General features: G+C 34.1%; 1 protein-coding gene across 1 annotated transcript in view; it reads left to right on the forward strand.

Annotated features, from left to right (window-relative positions):
- Positions 1 to 20,705, forward strand: part of SLCO4C1 (solute carrier organic anion transporter family member 4C1) — a 76,179-nt gene extending 55,474 nt beyond the window's left edge. The window contains exons 9-13 of the mRNA XM_025437890.3: positions 4,388 to 4,541; positions 6,909 to 7,099; positions 8,368 to 8,432; positions 10,315 to 10,452; positions 18,672 to 20,705. Coding sequence (XP_025293675.3) covers positions 4,388 to 4,541; positions 6,909 to 7,099; positions 8,368 to 8,432; positions 10,315 to 10,452; positions 18,672 to 18,832 — 709 coding nt within the window. The 3' untranslated portion in view covers positions 18,833 to 20,705. The remainder of the gene's footprint in view (positions 1 to 4,387; positions 4,542 to 6,908; positions 7,100 to 8,367; positions 8,433 to 10,314; positions 10,453 to 18,671) is intronic.
- The last annotated feature ends 6,636 nt before the right edge of the window (positions 20,706 to 27,341 follow it).

Below are 27,341 nucleotides of genomic sequence, written 5' to 3' on the forward strand. Positions count from 1 at the left end.
CCCTATGGTGAAATTCATGTATTAGGTGGGTTGAAAATAATCTAGGAGAGAAATTAAATGAAACTAGTCCTAGGTTATACTAATTATTATTGTTTCTACTCTATTTTTTTGTTTATTATTTTTTTTCTATTTTAGAAGCTCATGTTTATTGGAGAGAAAGAAATGCCTTCTTGTTGTTCTGACCCATAAGCATATTTTTACCTGTAACTGATGTGATCATTTTATCTTTCTTTGCCTTGTTTGGTTTTGAAATCCCAAACTGTGAGTTAGGTGATCAGGCAGGTTGGCATTGCACTGAGATGCATTTATAGCCTGTATTGCTGCTTTCATTGTTTCATTGCATGTGTTTGAGGCAGATGAGGGAGCTAGTACTCCATCCAGGTCAAGGACTCCACGGTTTTTTAGAATATGACATTCAGGTAACCTAAATAGAATGTACTTTGTTTGCATGAGTTTGCCAGTAACAATTATGATTTGCAATTGCTGTTCATTTCTGTCATTCTTTTACATTAATGAGATGCTGAGCATTCTGAAGCAATGCTAAGTTCATTTCTATTACATTTATTCAACATTTGTTGACTACATCTTCTGGCTGACTTTTATGACAAAATCCCTGCTCTAAAGGAGTTTACAATGTAGCAGGAGAGATGGGGGAAACAAAAAGGTAAATGAACAATGCATTAGGTAATGAGAGACATTCAAAAGGCTATGAAATTCAAAAGGAGGGCTTTTCAGTTTCCTTTAATTAGATTCAGAAGAGTATGGGCTTACATATCCTTTAAGGATACAAAGAGTTTTGGGAAGAGAGAAAGGCTGAGGGGGAATATGTTAGCCATAAATGCTAGAAAGTAAAGGCTAGGTTCAGGAACCAGTTTGAATGAGACTTAGGTTATGTAACTGTAAATCAGAGTTTCTGGAGATGCTGAAAAGTAGGTAGAGGTAAGCTCTGCAGACCTAACTTTAATATCTACAAACTTCACCCAAACATATCCCGAGGAACTACTTTTTTTTTTTTTTTTTTTTATGTTCCTTTTAGAAGAACAGAAAGTTCTGGATAGGTTAACACTTGTTAATCTTCGTGAAAAATGAATAATGTAGATGTGAATCTATTTTTTTGTTTTGTTTTGTTTTACCTTAAACAAGAGTTACTACCAGATAAATTGTCCTTAGTCTATGGACAGGAAGGAAGACAAGTGAGAAGGTGTTAGTTTGAGCGGTATGTGGCCCCAAATTTTCAGTTTTAGCTCTGTGTGCTGCATATTAAAATGTACATATTATGGGTAGCCTCATTCAAGAAACGTGTATTGGGATGCCTAGGTGGCTCAGCGGTTGAGCATCTGCCTTTGACTCAGAGCCTGATCCCAGGGTCCTGGGATCGAGTCCCACATCGGGCTCCCTGCATGGAGCCTGCTTCTCCCTCTGCCTGTGTCTCTGCTTCTCTCTGTGTGTCTCTCATGAATAAATAAATAAAATCTTAAAAAAAAAAAACGTGTATAAGAAAAAGTAGTATATGGAATAAAGAATAGACTAAGAAGCTCAAGAAATATGGGGCTCCTGGCTGGCTCAGTGATTGAGCATCTGCTTTTGGCTCAGATGATGATCCCAGGGTTCTGGGATCAAGCCCCATATCGGGCTCCCTGTGGGGAGCCTGCTTCTCCCTCTACCTGTGTCCCTGCCTCTCTCTCTGTGTCTCTCATGAATAAATAAATAAAATCTTAAAAAAAAGAAGCTCAAGAAATAACTTGTTAGTGAAAGAAGTTATGAAAATGGAACATTTTTAGTAGATTGCTGTAGGCTTTCCCCATGCCATGTAATCACAGGTGGTTAGAAACAGCTTTTTTGACTATGAATTATTTAGTGAGGCTTATTGATAAGTTTAATTAAAACCCTGTTAAACGATATACATAAAAAACTTAAGAACAACAATACTGATTATTTTAGTGGATATTAATAATATTTATAATATGTTACATGAATTAATTCTTAAATGTTTAATGTGGGCACAACAATTGAAAGGAGACTGTCATTTCTAAAAGTCTATTAGTTATTAAAAATCCCTATGGTTCTTTTACTGCCTTGACAATATAGGCAATTTGAGTCTGTTTTGTTAATCAGTGCTAATAATGGTGATTTGTGTTTTACTTTATACTTAGCATCTCATAAAATATGAAATACTGTACCAAGTACACACAATATTTTTTCTCTATCTGGTCTATAGCTAGAATTTCTTTTCTTATCTGAAACAGCACCTTAAAGAAGCATACCTATTAGGATGTTGTAATACATTTAGGGAAATCTTTGCTTATGGTAGAGGCATAATTATAGAGTAGTTTGGATTCAAATAAGAAATCAGCATTTAAATTCTATTTGTCATACACATGTTGCTCATATAGACAGATGTGTGCATATATCTATTTTTTAAATATTCAAAAATTTTAAAATTTAAAATACTTATTCATTTTTAAAATACTATATATTAAGTCCATTTAATATACTTTGCAAGCTTTGGCTATTTTCCTAATAATAGTTTCCTTTACCTTTTGCAGTAAAGGTTTATAAAATATATAGGCTTAAGTGGCATATATGGGCTTGATAATAAGGGATATATGCTATATTTCTTTGTTTCTTTGTTTCTTGAAGAGAAGTTTGTATCATAATGTTTTCATGTTTTAAAATGAAATAGTCACTTATTGAGAGTATGAGAATTATATATTGGAAAATTTAAATTAAAAACCGTGTAGAGGCTGTTTCTGGAATTGAAGGGGTAGTATTTTTCTAGTCACTGTACTCCTATATCTATATTGTAAGCTAGGTATAGGTAGTTCAGAATGCTTTCTTTTGCGAGTAAAACAGTGCTTGATAAAGAAATTGAGCAGCAGCCTATGGAATAGATTAGAAGAGACTCCAGGCAGAGTGACAAATTACTTACATTTTACACTCTGATCACCTTTCCTTCAAACTTGGACTGATTTGTTTCCATTTTTTTTTCTATCCTTCAGTCTATTTCTTTCATGAATGAGCTCCTGATTCTCCACCAACCCCTTAAATATCATCATTTTCCAACATAGTGGTTATTATCTTCTAATCTTTAGATAAATCACTCATTTACTGATTTTGACCTCCCAGTGCAGGAGTGTTAGCTTCATGGTTACTATGAGGAGGGGTTTTATTATCCCTTTCGCTCTGCTCCCCCTGCCCCCACCTTTTCTTCTTCCTCCCTTTCCCTCCTTCCCTCCCTTCCTTTCTCTATGTCTTTGTCTCTATCTCTTTATTTCTTTTCTCTTTTAAAAGATTTTATTTATTTGTTCATGAGAGACACAGAGAGAAAAGCAGAGACACAGGCAGAGGGAGAAGCAAGCCCCTGCAGGGAGCCTGATGCAGGACTCGATCCCTGGACCCCGGGATCACACCCTGAGCCAAAGGCAGATGCTCAACCCTGAGCCACCCAGGTGCCTTGCTCCTAAAGAGTCTCACTCAAATTTTGCCTTTCTTTCTTCCATGCTTCTAAAGTGTATTTTGCAAAAGCTTTTAATCACTCACCATATTAGTGTATAATTATCTGTGTCCATCTCTACTCCTAGACTGTGAAATCTTTGAGGACAGCAACTGCCTTACTCAGCTTTGTATTCCTGATACCTAGCATACAGTCTAGCATTTGCTCAGTTTATTGGTTGAATGAATGAATAAATAGGGACTCGAGAAGTATCTTTGATTAGGGTAACCCTTTATATTAACAAACATATTGCATCCTAATAAGAGGCAGTCTGGAACACAACTGAGCCTGGGAACCAGGAATATTTGGTAAAGACAGGAAAAGTGATTTAATCTCTCTGGGCCCTAGTTTTCCCACTGATAAAATGAGTATGCTGAATACCATTATTTTATTCATCCTTCTAGACTTAAAATTTTGCCTACACCCCAGGGAAATTAGGCAACGTCTGTAGAAATTTTGGTTGTCATAACTGAGGGAGTGTTACTGGCATCTAGTGGGTAGAGACCAGGGATGCTGCTAAGCATCCTACAATCCACAAAATCAGCACTCTCCTCCCTACCACCCCTTGAAAGAGTAATGTACAAAAAAAAAAAAAAAAAAAAAAAAAAAGAGTAATGTACCAAATGAGAAACCTTGCTTTATTTGCTTTCTCTGCCTGTTTTTCTAATCACTGGCACGCATTATACAAGTATTGCTCATACTTCCTCTCTCTCCCATAAGAAATTAAATTCTGTGTGAAAAGACAGACATTTTATTTGTTTTACTCATTCAGTAATTAAATATGTGTTAAGTGAGTAAATAAATGACTGAATGGAAGATGTAGCAAGGCTTCTGAACTGTTCATTAAAAGTTACAATACAGATAATTTGCCCTCATTTAATTTCTTGTTAACAGGACAGGAAATCTGGGAAACTTGACCGCTCCTTGTAATAGCAATTGTCACTGCTTGAGATCATATTATTATCCTATCTGCGGAGGAGATGGAATCCAGTATTTTTCTCCCTGCTTTGCAGGTTGTGCAAATTCTACTTCAAAAAGACATCCAAAGGTAACTCGTGTCTTCTGCTTTACTTTAATGAGGCAGTGTCTTTGTATATTTATGGACGACCATCTTTATCCCTCTAGTGGAATTTAGTGGTTCTAGTTCTTCCTTGCTGCCCAGGAGGGGCCATTCAGAAGCCAGACATAAAGTTTCAGTCAAGTTAGATGAATAAACTCTAGAGATCTGCTGTACAACATTGTGCCTATTGTCAACAATAATGTATTGAATGCTTTAAATTGGTTAAGAGGGTAGAGCTCAGGCAAAGTGGAGTGAAATAAGAGTGAAATATTATTTACCTTTTTATATTTTATTTTTTCTCAGCCAAATTAATTAATTCTCAAATACAAATTTACTTTTAATTCTAGATTAGAATGCATATTAGTTTACCTACATAGGATTTTTTAAAAAATGAAATGGTTTAAGAGAGTCCAATAGAATTTTATTGTACTACATCTACAATCTAAAGATTTCATGTTAGCTAAATTTAAGAATTTTGGGGAAAAATGGCATTCAAATTATCGGTAGCACATAATGTTATACATTAATAGATAATGTGTTAACTTTGAGAAGGCCTGAGGGAAATACATACATGCTATAGTGTAAGGGATCACAATGAATAAGATAAATAAGAAATACATGACAAAAGAGCACAATCTTGACTATTTGAAATGTAGAATCATGAAACCGCATTCCTTTTCCCATACAAAGAGAAGTTTGAGATTGCAGGAAAAGATTTCTATGTAAATAAGTATAAATAGATAATTGGAATGATCCATAAAATTAGATTTCTTCTAAAACCAACATGGATATATTTGTGGGTTACAACGTGTGGTTATACACGTTTGCATGTTCATACATACACACATAAATCTATGTGTGTATGTGTGTACACATATACACATATCTTTAATGATTTTATGTGCAATAAATACAGTTAGGTACTCCTACTATATTCGTCACTCCTTCCTGCAGGTGTGAGAATATGAGAAACAATGTACATTTTTTCATATTACTTAACTTACAGATTTTTATTATTTTTACAAGATTTTATTTATTTATTCATGAGAGACACAGAGAGAGAAAGAGGGGCAGATCTCTCTCTCTGTGTCTCTATGAATAAATAAATAAAATCTTAAAAAAAAAAAAAAAAAAAAAAGAAAGAGGGGCAGAGACACAGGCAGAGGGAGAAGCAGGCTCCACGCAGGGAGCCTGATGCGGGACTCGATCCCAGGACCCTAGACTGACTTTAGCACTAAAAAAAAAAAAAAAAAAAAAGATTTCTGGCCTTCAGAATAATAAAGGAATGATTTCCTTTGACTTCTTTGGCTTTAGTATGACTTTTATTGAGGAGTTAGACTTGTAAAAATATTTATAGTAAGGATAGAATTGAGATATAAAAAATCTTTAAAAAATAGTTATGCCTAATGAACTTAAACTCTCAGTTCTTTTCCTTTGAAAGTTATACTTGTGATCTTTTTACATGTTTCCTTCTAACACTTTATATTATTAATTAAATATGTATGTATTAAATAGTTAATATTTTATGCTTATATATAAAATAACCTTTTGGATAATGAAGTAATAACTTCAAGTTTTTGATTGTCATAAGTGTCATCCTAGAAGACATACAGTTTGCTTTTAGTAAAGCAGTTACAAAAAGTTCAGAAAGTTATAGTGATTTAGTTGAAAGTAGGACTTTTTTCCCCCCAGAGAATTATGATGTATTAGTCTATTTTACTGTGCACTTGTTAAAATTACAGTGTTTGTCCTTTGAAACTAGTGTAGATAGATTGTCACTCTCCCTGCTTCTTTGTCTTCTATAATGGAAAACTATTTGAACAATTATGATCCATTAAAAGTAGTTTAGAATGTGAGACCTGATAATTTTTTATTCTTGTCAATTTATTTCATAAGTCAAGAGTCAATAATAGGTTACAACTTGAGACAATGAACACAAAACTCAAATACGGGCCATAAAATATGACCCCTTATTTTCACTTGCTTAATTTTTAAGTGTTAATTATTCCTTCCCAGCATTATTTATTATGTATAGATCAAGACTATGTAAAGTGTTTGCCATGTATAGAGATCACTTAAAATGATAAAATATATTTTCAAGAGGGGCACCTAGATGGCTCAATCTGTTAAATTACTGACTCTGGATTTCACCTCAGGTCATGATCCCAGGGTTCTGGGATTAAGCCCCATGTTGGGCTTTGTGCTCAGTGAGGAGTCTGCTTGAGGATTCTCTCTCTCCTTCTCACTCTTTCCCTTCCCCCTTTCACACTCTCTTTCTCTAACATAAATAAATATTTTAAAAATATATGTTTTCAAGATAAGTACTTTCAATATTTTCTTGTCTACTATTTCTAGGTATATCACAACTGTTCCTGTATTGAGAGGAATGTAGAAATAACACCTACTTTGGCAAGTTTTGATTTTGAAGCTAAAGCTGGAAAATGTGAAAATCGCTGTGCAAACTTGCCTATATTCCTTGGCATTTTGTTTGCTACAATTGTTTTTACATTTATGGCTGGTACTCCTATAACTGTGTCCATCCTAAGGTATATATTATATTGTGAAAATTGCCATTCCTAAGACATGTTGGGTGAATAGAAAATGGACTCAAGGATTCATTTGGGGTTTATTACTGACCATTGGTTCCAATCGTAATTTGGTTCTTATAAGGTCACTAGTTCTATGGCATTGGACTCTACCCTAATGAAGTTCTACTTCATTGAACCCTAGGTGAATGAGGTTTAAATATGATCATATGAAAATGTCTTAATATTGCCTACATGGAATATGCCTGATTTTAGTTTCTCTGCCACTTTCATGAGGCTTCAGTTTAAGCTGTTTGACTGTATTTAAGCATGATGGAAATAAAGTGCATTCCACATGTGTCAGAGTCAGAATGACAGAATTTTATTCAGCCTTCCTGTAAACAGTGATCTACTAGATGAGAAGCTAACTGCCTCCTGGCTCTGAGCAGTGTTTTAAGCTTTCAAATTGCTCTTTCTCCTTCTACATCACTTGATAAAAATATTTTGTCTGCCTTTTCGTAAGGTCATCAGCCTATCTGTCTTTCCTAACAAACTCTAGCTTTTTTATTCTTCAGTTTTCGTTCCCTTACACTACCTTTTCACATACTTTTTTGTCAAATAGAAATTATAGAAATTCTGTCCAAAAGTATTAAATAGTCTGTTAATATTATCCTACATGGACATACAAGTTATTTAGAGAATTGAGAAAATGCTTTTTTAAAACTTTGTTTATGAAAAATTATCTACATCACCTTTCAACTGCATGTTGATCTCTTTTATCTCCTAACTCTTGTGTGCCAGCATCATGTAGCATTCATCTTTGATAATCATTACTTAAAGAATCCTTGTTGAATCAGATTAAGCCTCAGCAACTGTTTTGCACTGACCCAAATTTGTACCTTATATCATAGATATGATCTCTGTCTCAAAGTCAGTAAGTTAGAATAGGAATTATTTGCTTGTGACTTAAAGGATAGTAAAAAATAAGTCTTATTAATAAATGTCTTTTATTTTTTACATATTACAATTCATACATGTTCAATATATTTGTTAAACTTTATCTGACTATTTTTCGGTATTATTTGTAGTGTGTTAGGTCACATAACATTTTTCTTCTTTTACAATTCCAGAAAGGTTGAACTGTATATAAGCTGTTACAAATAGTTTATTTAATGGACATAACATTTACTTTAATGTAGAAATGCTAAGCTGTCATAGAAATAAATTTGCTCAAAGAGCAAATATACTATACGGCCGCTTTTGGTTTAATATGTATTTGATATCTCCAGGTGTGTTCATCACAAGCAACGGTCCCTAGCATTGGGAATACAGTTTATGCTGCTTCGATTATTAGGTATGCCATTTTTCTTAATTCGTTGGTGAATGTTGGTTATTTTTGTCCATTAGTGTTATTGGTTTACTCATTTATGGTGTATGCCAAGAAAATAATTAATTTAAATGTCATGGAAAACTACATAATTGTCACTGAAGAAAGCTGTTTTCTAATATTCAAGATGTATTATTTATGTATCACATAAGAAAATAATGACTTTACTTTTCACCTACCTGATTGGTTAACTATTGTTTTCAATTATGTTACAAACATAACTTTAAAGAGTATATCATATTTATTTAAAATACAACATAAGATCATGAACATTTGTTTAATAGAGCATAGTAAAATACATAAATCTTTTCTATTCATGTAAAACCTATTACCAACATAAATTATGATGAAATCTTATTTATAACTATGGTAATTCCTTTTCTCCCAGCATTTATCTCCATTTGGGACATAATTATATTGTAACAATGAAAATTAGTGAGTTGAAATATTTTAATGAAAATTTGGTATAGATATTATGGCTAGTTGAGAATTGATGGAAGATTTTTATGGAAAAAAATTATAAGGTTCCAGATGTAGGAAGAAATAGAAGGACAGAAATACTGTATTATACATAAAATTATATAATTATACCTACAATATTATACACATAATATTGAGATCATTTATAAAAACGAAAACCAAAAGCAGGAGCATTAGAGATCATCTGGACCAACTTCTCCATTTTCAGATGAATAAATTAAGGCTCTGAGAGATTTAGAGATTTCCCCATAGGTACACAATTCTTGGTGAAAATGAGACTAGGAAATGATATCCTTAATCTCACCAGTGCTCTTTTGACACTATCATGCTGCAGGTCATGCTGGAGGTAGTTGAAACCCTTTTTTTTTTTTTTTTTAAGATTTTCTTTATTTATTTGACAGAGAGCATGAGAGCAAGTACACAAGCAGAGGGGATAACAAGGGGAGAGGGAGAAACAGGCTCTCCACTGAGCAGGGAGCCGGATGTGGGGCTAGTTCCCAGGATCCTGGGATCATGACCTGAGCAAAAGGCAGACGCTTAATCAACTGAGCTACCCAGGTGCTCCAGTAGTTAAAATCTTTGTCTAAGAAATATATTTGACTTGTAACAGTTGGAAACTCTTTAAATATGTTAAAGTTTAGTGCCTCATGACTTCATGTGAGGGAAAGGATGTGTGATTTAAGATATATTCCCAGATATGTTAGTATGATTGTGTGTACATGTGTGCATACACATGTACACTCTCATGCATTCACATGCACATACACATATATGCTGTAGTTCAGCACTTATATTATACATCAATACTTTTGATATTTTAAAAGTAGAATAGTTAGTGCCCCTGAGTGGCTCAGTCAGCTAAGCATCCAACTCTTGTTTTTGGCTCAGGTCCTAATCTCAGGGTCATGAGGTCAAGCCCCATGTCAGGCTCTGAGCTCAATGAAGAGTCTGCTAAAGTTTCTCTCTCCCTCTCCCCATCCCTGCATTCACTCTCTTTCTCTTTTTTAAAATAAATAAATCTCAAAAAAAAAAGGAGAATAGCTAATTTCAAAGGCACATTCATTAAATTAGAAAAACAGCGGATTAAAATATTTACTTAGCTAAGTGTTAACCCAATATATGCCAATTTTTTTATTAAAATAACTTTGAATTGATTAGAAGTATATAGTAATTATATAATTATTTAGAGTGTTTTATCTGTATTTCTTCTTATCTCTTTTATTTGTATATAACCTGATCGATTTGTATATGGGCAGATTAATTCCTAGTCTTATTTTTATAAGATATATGTATAACTATGTGTATAACAACCTGTTAACTATAGACTATAATCTTTACTGATTGTTTATGTCACATATAATTCTTCTAGGCACAATACCTGGACCAATTATATTTGGTGTCACAATAGACAGCACATGTATTCTGTGGGATATTAATGAATGTGGAGCTAAAGGAGCTTGCTGGATTTATAATAACATCAAGATGGCCCATATGCTAGTAGCTATAAGTAAGTGGTGATTTCTTGATAAATTTAGATTGATGAAATACTTAAGTACTTTTAAGTTTTGTAATGTTGAGTCCATGCTATCCTATAATTCTGAAGCAGAAATCAGTTATCACAACAAGTTATGAAAGGCTTTAATGAGTTATAAGGCTCAGTCTAAAGTAGAAGAGAATAACATTTTAGCTTTCATTAAATCACATACACTTTTTTTAACAACCTCTTTCAAAAATTTTTTTGAACTTCTACAAAAATTTAAAAGACAATCCTGAGAAACTCTCTGGAATGATTGTCATCTAGTTACCTGGGCTTTGGAAGGCACTTAGAGCTGAGGTAGAGAAGTACCCTTTGGCTCTAAAGTGTGTTGTAAGAAATTATTTTATATCTTAACAGGTTAGCTGTGATGTTTAACCCTTTTTGCCTTCGTGGTCTGTCTTGGATAGTCTTGGTTAAGCAATAAATGACAATGAAAATTGAGGAAGTAGACCAATGTATCTATTTTGTAAAAGTTAATATCTAAAAATTTAAAACAACCTAAAGAATTAATATATTTCAATTGAAATATAAGTAGAGGTTTCAAGACAGTGGCACAGGAGAACCCAGAACTCATCTCCTCTCATGGGCAACATATTTATAACTATATATAGAATAATTTCTAAAGAAAAGGATCTCAACATTGGACACAGCACCCCATAACCAAGGACAAAAAAACCCCACACTGAAGTAGGAAAGGCAGAGACATGGCTTTGTGTACCATTTTGCCCTAGACATAACTCCACAATTGAGAGGGATCCCAAAAATAAAGAGCACTTCCTCAGTGAATGAAAGGTTTGAGTCCCACAACAGGCACCCTGACCCAAAGGACTGACACTAGAAATACAAGATCTCCAAACATCTGGGTTTGAAAATCAATAGGAATTAATACCAAGAGAAACGCAGAACTATAGGGAACAGAGGTCCCGCTCTTAAAGGGTTCATGTGCAAACCCACTTATCCTGAGATCCAGCACAAAAGTAATAGAATGAAAAACATCCAGATCATGAGACAGAAGACCCATTTACTAATTTTAAAGTGACTACTAGAGAGGCAGGAGCCTACAGGGACTCTATCCAGAGACAGAAGCCCTGATTTGCACCATTTTTACAGTCTCATCCTAACTTATGGTGTCAGAATCAATGACTGCCATTTTCCATGCACTTCTTTTGCCTGATAGCACCAGAGGGCATCCTCTGTCTACCCTATACTATAAGTAGGCTGGGCAAATAATCTGTAGCTCACCTACCTCACAACTAGTATGGGGAAGCTTCCTGAGCCCCATCCTCATTCAGCAGCCAAGATGCAAACAGATGGGTAGGTTCCCTGAGCTCCACCCTCCCAATGTAGCAGACAAGCTGCAACTGGGTCAGGTGAACACCCCAACCCCACCAAGCTGAAACTGAGTACCCTGGGGGCTGGCTGAGCACCCTGAGCCCCACCTACCCCACACAGCAGCTGTGTCCCTATTATAGGTAGCTAGGACATGCAGACTACATGAGGGATATCATCCATAGAGAGCCTGGCTCTGTAACCAGGGGATCTTGCGGTTTTGGGCAACATGAAATGGGTCTTACAAAAGTCCACTATCTCAAGACTGAAAGAGGTAGTCATTATACCTAATACATATAGACAGAGAGGACAGGCAAAATGAGAAGGCAGATTCCAAACCAAAGAACAAAGCAAATCTCAGAAAAAAAAAAAAAACCTTAAGGAAATGGTGATAAGCAATCTACTTGATAAAGAGTTCAACAATGGTCATAAATATGCTTACCAATTTTGGGAAAAGAATGGATGAACACAGTGAGACCTTAAAAAAAAAGGTAGAAAATATAAGAAAGTACCAAACAGGGATCCCTGGGTGGCACAGCGGTTTAGTGCCTGTCTTTGGCCCAGGGCGCGATCCTGGAGATCCAGGATTGAATCCCACATTGGGTTTCCGGTGCATGGAGCCTGCTTCTCCCTCTGCCTGTGTCTCTGCCTCTCTCTCTCTCTCTGTGGGTGACTATCATAAATAAATAAAAATTAAAAAAAAAAGAAAGTACCAAACATAAGTTATAACTGAACTAAAAAACAATCTAGGGGGTTCAATGGTAGAATAGATGAATTAGAGGCATGAATTAGTGAGCTATAAGACAGTAATGAAAAACAACAGCAAAATGAAAATAGAATTAAAAGATGAGATACCTTAAGGAACTTCTGGAACAGCATCAGGTGGAATAACATTTGCATTCTAGGGGCCCCATAAGGAGAAGTGGGAGAAAAGGGCTACAAAAATTATTTGAAGAAATAATGACTGAAAACTTCCCTAATCTGGAGAAGGAAACAGACATCCAGGTCCAGAAATCCCAGAGAGTTCTAAATAAGATGAACCCAAAGAGAAATATACCAAGACCAATCATAATTAAAATGATAAAGAGAGAATCTAAAAAGCAGCAAGCAGAAAAAATTACATATATGGGAAACCCAATAAGGCTATCAGAAGATTTTTCAGCAGAAACTGCATAGGCCAGAAAGAAGTGGAATAGCACATTCAGAACACTGAAAGGAAAAAAAAATTAACAAGAATACTCTACCCAGCAAGGTTATCATTCAGAATTGAAAGAGAGATGAAAGAGTCTTCCATGTAAGCAAAAGCTAAGGAGAAAGTTTATCACCCCTGACCTTATAAGAAACGAAGGGACTTCTCTAAGCTAAAAAAGAAAGGCATCTAATAACACATGAAAATAAAAATCTCAGCAGTTAAGGTAAATAAATAATAAAGGTAGTAGATCAGCCTCTTATAAAGCAAATTATAAGGGTAAAAGACAAAATTAGTAAAGTTAGTTTAAAATACAATAATTAGTTAAGGGAACTTAAAAAATATATAAAATGTGTCATCAAAAATCTAAAACATGGGGGGTACAAGTGAAAGTATCAGACTTTTGTGTTCAAAATTATCAGCTTAAAAGAGATTGTTAAATACATGTTGTATGTGAACTTCATAATAACCACACACATAAAATAATTATAGTAAATTCAAGAAGAAAATGAAAAGGAAATGTAAACATAACAATAAAGAAAATAAACCACAGGAGAAGAGAGAAAGAGAATAAGAAAAGGATCATAGAGGAACTACAAAACAGCCAGAAAACAGTTAACAAAATGGCAATAAGTACATACCTATCAATAATTGCTTTAAATATAAATGAACTAAATTCTATAATCAGAAGACAGAGTGGCTGAATGGATTAAAAAACAAGACCCTTGTATATGCTACCTGGAAGAGACTCACAGTCTAAAGCTGGTGAAAGACTGAAAGTGAAGGGATAGAAAAAGACATTCCATGAAAATGAAAATGAAAACAAAGCTGGAATAGTAATACTTACTCAGATAAAATAGACTTTAAAACAAAGATGGTAAGAAAAGACAAAAAAGGGCATTACATAATGATAAAGGGATCAACGTAACAGCACTTATAAACCCAACATAGTAATACATAAATACATAAAGCAAAACAGTAGTCAGCGGAGATCTAGGCAGTAATACAATAATAGTAGGGCCTTTAATACCTCACTTATATCAATGGATAGATCATCCAAATAAAAAAAAATCAATAAGATAACTATAGCCTTATCTGGATCAGATGGACCTAATAAATATATAGAGAATATTCCATTCCAAAACAGCACAATACACATTCTTTTCAAGTGCACATGGGACAGTCTCCAGAATAGATCATATGCAAGGTCACAAATGAGTCTTAATAAATTTGAGAAGATTCAAATTATATCAGGCATATTTTCTGACAAAAAATATAGAACTAGAAATCAGTTACAAGAAGAAAACTAGAAAATACACTAATATGTGAAGATTTAAAAACATGCTACCGAACAACCAGCGGATCAAAGAAAAAAATCAAAAGAAAAATTTAAAAAATAGCTGGAGAAAAATAAAAATGGAAATACAATGTTCCAGAATATTTGGAATGCAACACAGTTATAAAGGGGAAGTTTGTAGTCATACAGATACAGGCCTACATTAAGAAACAATAAAAATCTCAAACAATCTAATTTTACATTTAAGGGAACTAGAAAAAGAAGAAAAAACAAAGCCCAAAGTTTGGCTTTCTTCCTAGAAGGAAGAAAATAATAAAGATCAAGACAAAAATAAATGAAATAAAGACTAAAAAAGCAATATAAATGATCAGTGAAATTAAGAGCTGATTCTTAGAAAAAATCAACAAAATCAACAGGCTTTTAACTAGACTCATCAGAAAAAAGAGAGAGAGCCCAACAGAGAAAATCAGAAATGATAGAAGAAAAATTACAATGGACACCACAGAAATACAAAGGATCGTAAGAGAATATTATGAATGATTATACACTATCAAATTAGTCAACCCAGAAGTAATGGATAAATTCCTAGAAACATATAATCTTCAAGGCTGAATCTTGAAGAAGTAGAAAATCTGAATAGAAAATAGGCCAGTTGCTGGTGATGAAATTAAATCAATAATCAAAAAACTGCCAAACAAAGGTCCAGTTCCAGATGGCTTCACAGGTGAATTTTACCAAGGATTTAAATAATTAATGTGGATCCTTATCAAATTATTCCAAGGAAATTGAAGAGGAAGGAACACTTCCAAACTTATTTGGTGAGCCCAGCATTACCCTTATATTAAAACCAGACAAAGATACTACAAAAGAGAAAATAGAGGCCAGTATCCCAATGAATGCAGATGCAAAAGTCCTCAACAAAATATCAAAATTAATTCAGCAACGTATTATAAGGATCTTACAATGTGACTAAGTGGGATTCATTCCAGGGATGCAAGGTTTGTTCAACACTCACAAACCAGTCAACGTGACACATGACATTAACAAAATGAAGGATAAAAAATACATATGTTTTTTCTCAGAATTCAAAGGAAAAACATCTTTAAAAACTCAACATTTTAAAGAATTCAATCTTAGAAATTGAAGGAAAAACATTGTTAAAAAGTCAACATCCATTTGTAATAAAAACTCTTACTGAAGTAGGTATAGAGAGAATATACCTCAACATAATAAAGACCATATATGACAAACCTATAGCTAACATAATACTCAACAGTAAAAATCTAAAGGCTTTTCTTCCAAGATTAGGAACATGACAGGGATGTTCCCTCTTGCTACTTTTATTCAACATAAAGTTTGAAATCCACCAAAAAAAATTGTTGCAACTAAAAAATTAATTCAGTAAGGTTGCAGGATACAAAATTAATATGCAGAAATGTTTGCATTTCTCTACATTAACAGCACAATATGAGAAAGAGAGATTAAGACAATTCCTTTTACAATTGCACCAAAGAGAGCCCAGTAGTAAACCCACATTTATATGCTCAGTTAATCCACAGTAAAGGAGGCAAGAACATTCAATGGAGCAAAGACAGTCTCTTCAATAAATGGGGTGCTGGGAAAACTGGGCAGCTACATGCAAAAGAATGAAATTGGACCCCTTTCTTACACCGTACACAACAATAAACTTGACATATGTTAAAAACTTAACTGCAAGACCTGAAACCATAAAACTCCTAGAAGAAAACATAGACAGTAAGCTCTTTGACAGTGACCTTAACAATATTTCTTTGTATATGTCTCTTCAGGCAAGGGAAACCAAAGCAAAAATAGACAAAGGGTCCACATCAAACTAAAAAGCTTTTTTGTACAGTGAAGGAAATCATCAACAAATGAAAAGGCAAACTTGGAAATGAGATGGCCAATAAAGGGTTAATATCCACACTCTATTAAGAACTTACACAACTCAATAACAACAACAACAAAAGTGAACAACCTGATTAAAAGTAGGGCAGAGGATCTGATAGACATTTTTCCAAAGAAGACCTCCAGAGGGCCAACAGTCGCATGAAAAGATGCTCCCCACCCCTCATCATCAGGGAGATGCAAATCAAAACCACAATGAGGTGCCACCTCACACCAGTCAGAATGGCTATTATCAAAAAGAACAAATGAGTATTGGCAAAGATTTGGAGAAAAAGAATCTCTCTCATCCACTGTAGGAATGGAAAACAGTGTGGAGGTTCCTCAAAAAATTAAAAATAGAACTACCATACGATCTAGTAATTCTACATCTGGATGTTTCTGGGAATTTATCTGATAAAAACAAAAACACTAATCCAAAAATATATGTATGTACCCCTGTGTTCACTGCTGCATTATTTATAATAATATCTGAAAGTAATCTAAGTGTCCACTGGTAGATGGATGGATAAAGAAAATGTGGTTTATATATACAGTGGAACATTACTCAGCAATAAAAAGAATGAAATCTTACTATTTGTGATTCCATAAATGGACCTAGATGGTATTATGCTAAGTGACATAAGTCAAGTAGAGAAAGACAAGTCATATATGATTTCATTTATAAATGGAATTTAAAAAAAGCCAAAGAAATGAAACAAAACAAAACAGACTGATGGATACAGAGAACAACCTGGTGGTTGACAGAGGGGCATGATTGAGCCGACGGGCAAAATAGATGAAAGGGAACAAAAGGTGCAAATTTCCAGTCATAAAATAGGTCACAGTGATGTAACCTATAGCATAAGATGTATAGTCAGTAAAATTGTAGGGGCGCCTCCATCAGTTAAGCATCTAACTCTTGATTTTGGCACAAGTCATGATCTCAAGGTTATGAAATCGAACTCCCTGTTGGGCTCTGCACTGATTCTGAAACTTGCTGGAGTTTCCCTCTCTCCCTCTCTCTCAGTCCCACCCCCATGCTCTCTCTTTAAAAAAATAAGATAAAATTTAGATGAAAAATGGTAATATTGTAAGGACTTTGAATGGAGACAGGTGGTCACTAGACCTATTATGGTGATCATTTCATAATGTTTAAAAATATCAAAATACTCTTGTACATCTGAAACTAATATAAATTATACACCAATTATAATTCAAGAAAAAAACAGATGTTCTAAATAAACATACACACAAACATACATGTATGTATTATTACTTAATGTGTGATTTTCATGGTGATTATGATTGTATTTTGGCATATGTATCAAGATAGCTTATTAATCTTAATGTGTTTCAACCCAGAGAATGATGTCGGAATTTTTGATGATAGAATAATGAAATACCCACTGAAGAAATAAATATGTAAATCCAAAAATATAATTGGAGGGAAAAAATTGACTAGAATAGGCAAAATTAATCTTTCTAACGCTTTTACATATGAAACACTCTTTATTCACTGTGTTTTTGAATTTAAAAATTAATTGGTTTTGTGTATACTTTTTGACCAAAAGATAGAGATAATGAATTGTTCCTTTTCCTACTCTGTGATGAATGTGAGATTTTTTTCCCCTAAATCATATATGCCTTTAAATTTTCTAAAAACATTGTCATGATAGTACCTATGTAACTAATTTTCCTGTAAATCTATAGATGCCTTAGTTCAATGAGAATTCCTGTTTTTTCAAATACACATTTTGAGTAAAATACTAATGGTAACACAAATTAGGTACTGCAGAAACTATACTGCAAGGCCATTTAGTTTATTCAGCTGTCACTTAAATGCTTATACTCTGGCCAGATTTCATAAAGCCAAGCTCAAAATCACAGTCCTTTGAAAACAAAGCTTGTGAAGTGAATCTCATTGGTTCACATTTTTAGTCAATATTTAAATTTGGTTGAGTACTCAATGTGATACATTTTGTGGAGGCTTTCTCCTAAGAACCCCAAAGCCTTTTAATTTTTAGAATTATTTTCCATCATGGACTTGATCATTCCACAACTAATTTTTTAGGTTCAAGGATATTATAAGCTATTTTATTTTGTCATTGACTTCATTTCTTACAACTTTTATACATATGATGTGTTAATAAAATTAGAAGTGGAACATAGATTTATTTAATTGTATGCAATACTTATTTTATTAGAATGTACAATCATAACCAAGAAAAGAGTAATTATTGTACATTTTTAATGTTTGGAAAGAAAATTAAAGCCTGCTTCATTGGGTTGTATAGAAATGTTTTACTGAAGAATACCACCTTTCTAAAATTTTAAAAATTTAAAACATAGATCTATAATGCCTATCTACTACTGCTCTTTAAAGTGGGTTTCTGCGAAGAATTTCTCAGAATTAATTTTTGTGATACTTAAAGGCCTAAATGCATGATTAATTTTTGTTTTTATATTTAGGTGTTACTTGTAAAACTATCACCATTTTCTTCAATGGGTTTGCAGTCTTTTTGTATAAGCCTCCACCATTAGACACAGATGTATCATTTCAAAATCAGAATACAGTTGTGAGTACTGTTTCAGTAGAATGTGATCTCAACAATGCAGGAAATGAAGGATGAAATAGAAAAAGGAGATTGTTTTACAGCTGGGAAATTGGCCATCATTTCCAAGAGTGCACATTGCCATTGCAGCATTATCTACCCAATATGGACAATCATATTTTAAAAGTTGTCATTTTATAATTAAATGTGTTTTCTGTACATTTATGGACTTGTTTTGTTTTAATGTAAGAAACAGACTTGTGCCTTCAGAGCCCACCGAAAACCTCAGAATACACATGCATTCATGCATGTGCATGCATGTGCACACATACACACACGTTTCCCATTGTCCAAGTATGAAATAACAAACTAATAAACTAAATTAGAAAAAAAGCCAATTATTAGTTAAAAGTTTACATTTTAAAAATAATCATATTTCTATTCTTCTTGCAACTTGTTTTATTTTACTTATCATTGCCAGTAGTTTGAGCTTATTTAGAAAATATCTGGTATAAAAATGTAAACTAATTAAATTTACGTGATGATTTTTGAGAACTATTACTGAAAACTCATGACTTTAAAACTAGACATTTTGTTTTTAAATTTATATACACTTAGTCTGTCCTTTATTACAAAAGGTTTACAGAACAATTAAAATATAATCATCTTCTTTGTGTCCCAATCTATAGTGAATTCAGAAATAGCGTTGTATATGCGTATTTTCACTTTACTCAAGAATTCCAGGAGGTAATTTGCTGATCTTGCTTATTTTTAACACTTTCTTTTAATGATTCCAAGACAGTATTATTCAATTATACATCCTCCAGGACAAAGTACCAGATTCAGTAAAGTGCCAATTACATATGAAAAGATTTTTTTTTAATGGCTTAGGTGCATTTTATTGGTTTTCTTTGAAAGATTTCTTAATGAACTGTTGATCAGTGTTTATATACTCAGTAATTTAGTTTTTCTCATTTTAAAAATTTGCCACCTAGTATGTTATTAATAGTATCTAAAAGAGTGCTTTGCTCATGATAGGCATGTATTAGTGTTACGGAACTCTTTAATTGATCCATTTATTTGAAAGATAAAGTATTTCTCATATCGGATAACATAACACTCCTGTTTCTTTAGCTCAGATTTAAGCCAATGTTGTTGACTCAGAATGTGGAAGAAATAGATCAGTGAACAACAACAAAAAGCTTCTACTTGGTCAAGAATTTTACTGAATAAGAGAAGTGTTAAGTTCATATTTAATTTAGAGGGAAGAAAAAAAATCACCCTATATATACAAATAGTTTAATGAGCAAGTTGCTTAATAATTGGCATTCATTTCATAATGTTTTTTAGTTATGAAAAGTTTCATTGTAGTCAGTGTACTCAATTTTATAAGATGATACATTTTTACAAACTTAATGAAAATAGGTAAAGTGAAAATAATTTCAACACTTGAAGGAAGTCAGACTCATACATATTTACAAAGAATACCTCCTTTCATGACAGGGCAGTGTAGACACTACTATAATTTATAAACATTATTTATACTTTTGGATCAACTAGGTTATATGTATTGATATCCTACTTTAAGAACAAAATTTTTCATAGTATATTTTTTCACGATTTATATGATTTTTAAAGTAAGCTTGAATCTATAAATTGCAGTGATTTTTGTACATAATTGGATATATGTCTTAAAACTTATTTTTAAGATTTAGATTTTCTTAATTGTAGGACATACAAATGTAAAATTCTTATACATGGAAATAACTGTATACAATTGATTTGATTCTGTAAATTGAAAAATATAAGGAAAATTTTAGCTGTATTGTCCTTTAGTATTTAATTTAAACAATTGTATAAAATGCATATGTGTATCTTTTTAAAAATGAGAATATTTGTACTAGATTGTTAAATGTTTAACCTTATTAAATGGCACAGATTTTCAATAGGATTTGTATCTGTTTATGAATACACACACACACTTGGTGGTTGGGAAAGGGAAAATCAGTGTACTTTTGAACTTGGTGAATGTAATTTAATTCAGTGATTTCTGGTATCTCAACATATGTGTTTAATTCAATATAAACCACCTTCACTATGAAATATATACTAAAATTGTTCCGTACAATAGTTATCATGTATGACTGAAGGATAGACAAGATTTATATGAGTAGGATACAGTTATAGATAGTTGGTTGTCAAAAATATGATACTGTGAAAGTAATGTGTTTTGGAAAGGTTATATTTAAGTCCTTGGGTTATCAAAACACTTATGACAATATTTTTAAGGAAATCAGTTTGTACATTAATTTTAGAGGCAATTCCCCTTACCCCCAGTACAACATATTTTAAGCTTCTTCAGCTGTTTTTGTACCCAAAGCAATAAACATTAACTTACACATTATATGAAAGTGACCAGACATAAAAGACAATCTGTTTTTAAAAACTGCATGGGTAAATTGGACCAAAACATTTTAGTGTTTTTTACTGAAATTCACAGCTTATAAAAATCATCCTCAAAGAAATGGCATTTTAATTTTTTCTTTCTAGCTTTAGTTTGACTTTCTTTTTAAAACTCTATAATGATTTTAGACTTAATAAAAAGTTGTAAGAATAGTACACACAATACTTCTGTAAGCTTTACCCACTTCTCTAATGTTAACATATCAAACATCCATAGAAAAATGATCTAAACCGGCAAATTAGCATTAAAGAAATAGTTAATACCACCTCTGCAAAAGGGCATCACATTTTCTGTGATGTCAGCCTACCTTTGTTTTAATTGTTGAATTGTATATTTTAAAATGGTGCATTTTACTATATGTAACTTAGGCCCTGGGATAGTTGATTTGTAAAAAGAAATGGTATTAGAAACAGCGTTTGAAGGCGACTGTTGCTGGGTCCTTCCAAGTCTAATGAGAATGCCCTAAGAGGATCTTGCTAGTGTTGAGGATGTTGCTAAGAAAGTAGGCTGGTGTTTCCTCCCTAATTGAATGTTTTCTCAGTTCCGTCCCAACAGAATGGAGTATGTACCCCCATTACGGTGAGGGGGGAAAGGAACCAGAATTAGATTTCTGGCTTAAGCCCAGGGTCCAAAATACAGAGCAAGGACGCCTCCGAGGAATAGCTTCAATCATAACATCTGAAGATGAGAATTTCTGTGCCACAAAACGTGACATTCTAGAGCAGTGTTGGTGGGACTCTGTCCATGCATCTGCCTTCTGTGAGGTCCTGCTAGATAGTGTCAGCAACCAAGGTGGGTAGGTCAGTAAGAAACCAACTCAAGAGAGCATCAATCTTTCTGGGAATTGATCAGTTAAGAAGTCAATATGAACCCACAATTGCACCCCATGATTAAGCCAGCTTTTGGAGTCCTGCTGTAATGGATGGCATGGAGGTCAGTATCAGTCAAGAAAAAAATATGTAGGTCCAGGTGGTGAAGGGTTTTTACCTGTCTTCCTCTTCCTTTACTCCATGGGCACGCGTGGGAGCATGAGAAATGAGACCTTTGTGATCAACAATGTTCAACCTCATCCAGGACCAATGAAATTTGCTTTGTTAAAAATTTCCTAGGTTTTTCTAAAGTGAAATCAGGACTGGAAACTGCTGATATAAACTAACACATTGAAGAAGGTGGGTGAAGGACGTGAAATCACATTTTGTTGTCAGTGATTCAGTTATGTTTCCTGATTTCCAATTTTGATCTCTTAGAGAAGGAGATTTTGGCTTGAAAACGAATAATGGGGTAATTTTGAGGGTTGAGCCCATACTACTGGGGCTTCTTCTAGAAGTATGTCTCTGGATGGAGTAAAGTGAGTTGGGAGAGTGGGGGGGGGGGGGCAGAAAGCAATGGTAAGAAATTTACTTGTTCTTAAATTTTTCGTACGGCTCTTAATTTCAGATGCAAAACATCAGAGAACACTCCTAGATTCTTTTCCTGCATGGGTCAGCTATGTCAGTAATGATGTCCATGTAATACCCACTACAGGGTTATTGCATGGAGAGAGCCAACAGTAGTTGCGCTGAATGCACGGCATCTTGTGTTACTGTAACGTGAGAAATTCTAATAAGGAAAATAGAGCAGAATTGACATAGCTTAGTGGAGATGCTGAAGACACAGACATAAAACAAAGACATCCTGGTACATGCTCCTCAGCCATGTTCTTGAGGTCTTCCAAAGAACGTGGAAACAGCTCACCCATCTGGCTTCCCAATGATAGAATAGCTTGTCTCTGCTAATTGTCAGCAAAGCAGAAGCTTGCGGAAGGAAAGGAACAAATGAATCACTGTATCAAACATGTCTGCTCTTTTTTCCACTTCTCTCTCTCTCTTTTTCTGTCTTATAAAATCATCCTGCTTCTGCATTGGTTAGATTAGATCAATCTATTGTTGGCTTTCCTTTTACATGAGTAAATGCTGTGAAGACAGTACCATATGTCTTTGACAGGCAATTTGGAAGTCTGAAAATCATAAACAGCAAAACCAGTTGGGTAATCCTGCTTGCAAAACGCTTCAGAATTAAAAAAAAAAAAAAAAAAAAAAAAAAAAAAAAAAAGCAAAGACCAGGTAATTCTAGTGAAAATACTGCTTTTTGCTAATCTGCTTGGTATGAGGAAATGTGCTAGATGATATTACATGTTCATGCTCATTACAATCCTACCAGTTGTTTCTTACATGAGACGACTAAAGCCAAGGGAAATAAGTTTTCAAGGCCAGAAGGAGAGTAGTGTCAGAACTGGAACTTGAATCTGGGTGTCCGTGGCTCCCAAAACTCATGCTTATTCTTGTTTTTACTGGAATTTGCTGAGCTTAACTATATAGGTATATTTTTTAAACCCAAAACACAATTTTTGTTTATAGGGATTATACTATCTCTTTCAATTCTAAAAATTATCTTTTCTGGAGTTATAGCTAATGGGTAGTAAATTTGAGGCGCACTAGACAAAAATGTGCTCTTCTCTGTTAAGAAAAAGTGTTACAATTACTTTCCAGGGTTACAATTTATATTTTTACCAGCAGGTGGCGGTATTGGTTTTACTACCAATGTGAAAGTGTTGCTTTAGGAGCCTTTTCACTTTTTTTTTTTGTTGTTGGAGGAGGATTTCTGGCTCTTTGGTAAAAATTTCATTTGCATTTTTTTCATTATCGTTTTTCATATCCTTTACGTATTTTTTCCAGAATTATTTTCTCATTGCAGATCATTGGAAAGATCTCCTGTTAGAAGAGAAACTGGTAACTAATGAGAATCATTTGGTGGATTCAGCCTTTGCTATTTTGATGTCTTTTCTCGTTTAGAAACAGGGTGATACATATTTCTGATTCCATGGGTTTCCTCTCTAGATATTGACCAAGAGTGGATTTTTCATATTAACCTATATTTTATTTTTAAAGAGCAAGCAGCTATTAAAGTTACCTTTCAAAAAAGTATTGATCCTTCAAAAAGAAAAGAAATGTGAAAAAATAAATTTCAAAATTTTGACCAGGTTTCTCTTTCCATTGTTAAGCATGAATTTTTTGCATATTAAAACGATTAACATTGTTCACTCTTATATTAGTTTCCTCCCATCCGTCTCCCTAAGACCAAAATAGATTAAAATTATTAAAAATCTATTAAAAGGAGACCTCAACTGTATAATTCCCAAACCCATTTGCTAGTTTTCTTACAAAACTGCCTTTCTTAGAGTTTTCTTTTTAAGTCATTTGGGGCTTTAATATGCCCTGTTGTGACTAGAATTACTCTCCTCAAAAACTTAGTATCTAATTGACAAAGTAGAGCATAAGTATATGAAAAGTTAATGAATAAAGCAATTCAATATTTAAACAAAATGTCAAAACATTCAGCCTTCAGAAACATGTATTGATCCTTTACTTAATGCCAGGCGTTTGAGGTCCAAAAATTGGGTGACAATGAGGAGACAAAAGAGATAGGGAGACACAGAGGACACAGAGTGAGCGGCACTCTGTATTCTTCAGAGACTCATGGACTTTTGTAAATAGAACTGTATTTAATCAGTTTTATTAAAATACAGTTTGATTTTATCCTCAGACATTTTATTTTTCTTTCGTAGAGGAGCTGGCGTCAAGCATAGCACTGATCATTATTATGGAAATATAGTCCCTCCCCTCCTGTCCACTTCTCAGACCAGCGCTTACAGTTAGTAAATCTACAAAGAAATATAATATGGAGGGTTCAAATTGTTCCCAGAACACACAATGGAAGTGACTCAACAACTCTATCTGGGATTTTACTGCAGGAGGGTGACAGCTGTGTTAGTGGTTCAGAAAGTGATGAATTGACGTGATGTTACAAAGCAATGCTGGATCACAAATGACTTGCACAGCTCACACTCAAACTGGTTTAGTCAGAGCTCCCTCTGTAATGGAACAGACGTTTAGAAGCCCTGATTATGCACCTAACCTCATTTTCCACAGGTAATACTGCTTTCATACTTTACAGAGAAGAGGGAGATTATTGAATAAGACTATTCTCAGCTTCTATTCACATCTCTTTACATCCTGCTTACAAATTAACTCGTGTCTGTCTTTCATCTCAACTCAGTGGGAAAGACATCTTCATTCTTCAAGGTGAACTACCAACCTGGTTCCTTCATCCATTCCCAACCCCCCTGATCTTTCTCAGGATCTTGCTCAATCAATTTCCTTCTGTTCTGTAGAATATATTAATCTCTGCTCTCTTTCATGCCTTTCACATCTAAAGAGTTCACGGTTCTTCCTTCTGTAGAAAATTCTTTCTGTTCCCTCATGCATTCCAAATGCCCAGCACCAGCCCTGATCGGCCTCGCCATATTCAGGTTCACGGTGGACATCTTTCTTGGGCTAAATCACAGGCGTCAAAACTCAATTTGTCAGTAATTGAACTCACCACGTACCCTTCTGCCCCAGCCCTCTTCCACTTCTTTTCTTCCCACTCTTGTTTCTCCATTTTGATGAATGTCTGTACCCAGCTGACCAGCCTCCCCTGCCTTTGTGTTCCAAGCCCATCAGCTATCCTACTCCAAACCCATGAACAATCCCCTTGTTGATGATTGACTATAAACCAGCAACAAATATTATATACAATGGCTATAATTTCAACGAAAAGGTAACATGTAAGCATAGTTTTAAATTTCTTCAGTAAATATGTATTGGGTTGTATTACATGAGAGCAGAATCAACATAACGTCATGTCTAGATCTAGATGACCTTTTTATTTCTCCATTACCATTGTTTATTGTCAAGAAGCAATTGAATTGAGGAAAAAAATCAAGAGTGATAAAATATTACATTTCATTTCCTGGCTTAATTTTTATTTTCAAACATTCTTTCATGAGTCTATGGTAATTTAATAATCCGAGGTGAGTAACTTGCTGATACAAACTGGAAAAGGAAAATGCTTATTTTCTTGAATTCTTCTTTTCCAGTTTTAGAATACCAATTCATTGACCAGAACAAGCCCTAGGAAAACCTGTGAGATTAGATTGATGGTTTTGTATATTTTATTTTTTTAAGATTTTTAATTTATTTGTCCATGAGAGACAGACAGAGAGAGAGAGAGAGAGAGAGAGGCAGGCAGAGACACAGGCAGAGGGAGAAGCAGGCTCCATGCAGGAAGCCCGACGTGGGACTCAATCCCAGGTCTCCAGGATCAGGCCCTGGGCTGAAGGCGGCGCTAAACTCCTGAGCCACCTGGGCTGCCTGGTTTTGTATATTTTAAAAAATAATTCTATCAAGCATTAGTGTGGCAAAGCAAAAATTGCACTGGGCAAAGTTTCACAGAAAAGGAAGACTTTGTTCAGGTTGTTCTAATAAGGAAGAGAGACCAGAGCTCAGTCTGAACTCAACTCTGTAGAAACAAAAGACAGTATGGTTTTTAAAAGGTGGGGGGGAGAGAAAGCTCATAGGCCATCTGTGTTTGCCACCCGGTTTTCACCAAAGGAAAAGTAAACTTTCTCTCTCTTTTTTTAAGTTGAAGTATAGTTGACAGTGTCAGACTAGTTTCATATTTACAACATAGTGATTGGACAGTTCTATATATTAAGTTATATTCACTAGGATAAGTAGTCATCATCTGTCAGCACACAATGTTATTACAGTATTATTCACTATATTCCCTGTGCTCTACTTTTCATCCCTGTAATTTATTTACTTTATAACTCAAAATTTGTACTCTTAATCCCCTTCACCTTTTTGCCATGCTCCCCTACCCTCACCTCTGGCAACCTCTGGTTTATCCTCTGTATTTATGACTCTGTTTCTAGGTTTTTGTTGTTTGTTCATTTGTTTTTGTTTTTTAGATTCCACATATAAGTGAAATCATATGTTCACAACAGGAGGAAGTTTTACAACTCAGATCAGGGAGCCTACTTCCATCCTTCCACAGAAATGGTGGGGATAGGGGTGCTATCTTTCTAGATAACTATATTTCAAAGGGATGGCTCCCAAGTCTTGAGAAAGACACTCTTAGGTTGTGAAATAGGCAAGCTTCTAAAACTATTTACATTTCATAGGGGCCAGGAGAAAGTTTAATGACCAGTATTCTCAATGTTCTCAGTAACGTAAAGGCAGGGGCCCAGAGTCAGGAAGATTT

Source organism: Canis lupus, chromosome 3, assembly GCF_003254725.2.
Source record: "Canis lupus dingo isolate Sandy chromosome 3, ASM325472v2, whole genome shotgun sequence".
Lineage (NCBI taxonomy): Eukaryota > Metazoa > Chordata > Mammalia > Carnivora > Canidae > Canis > Canis lupus.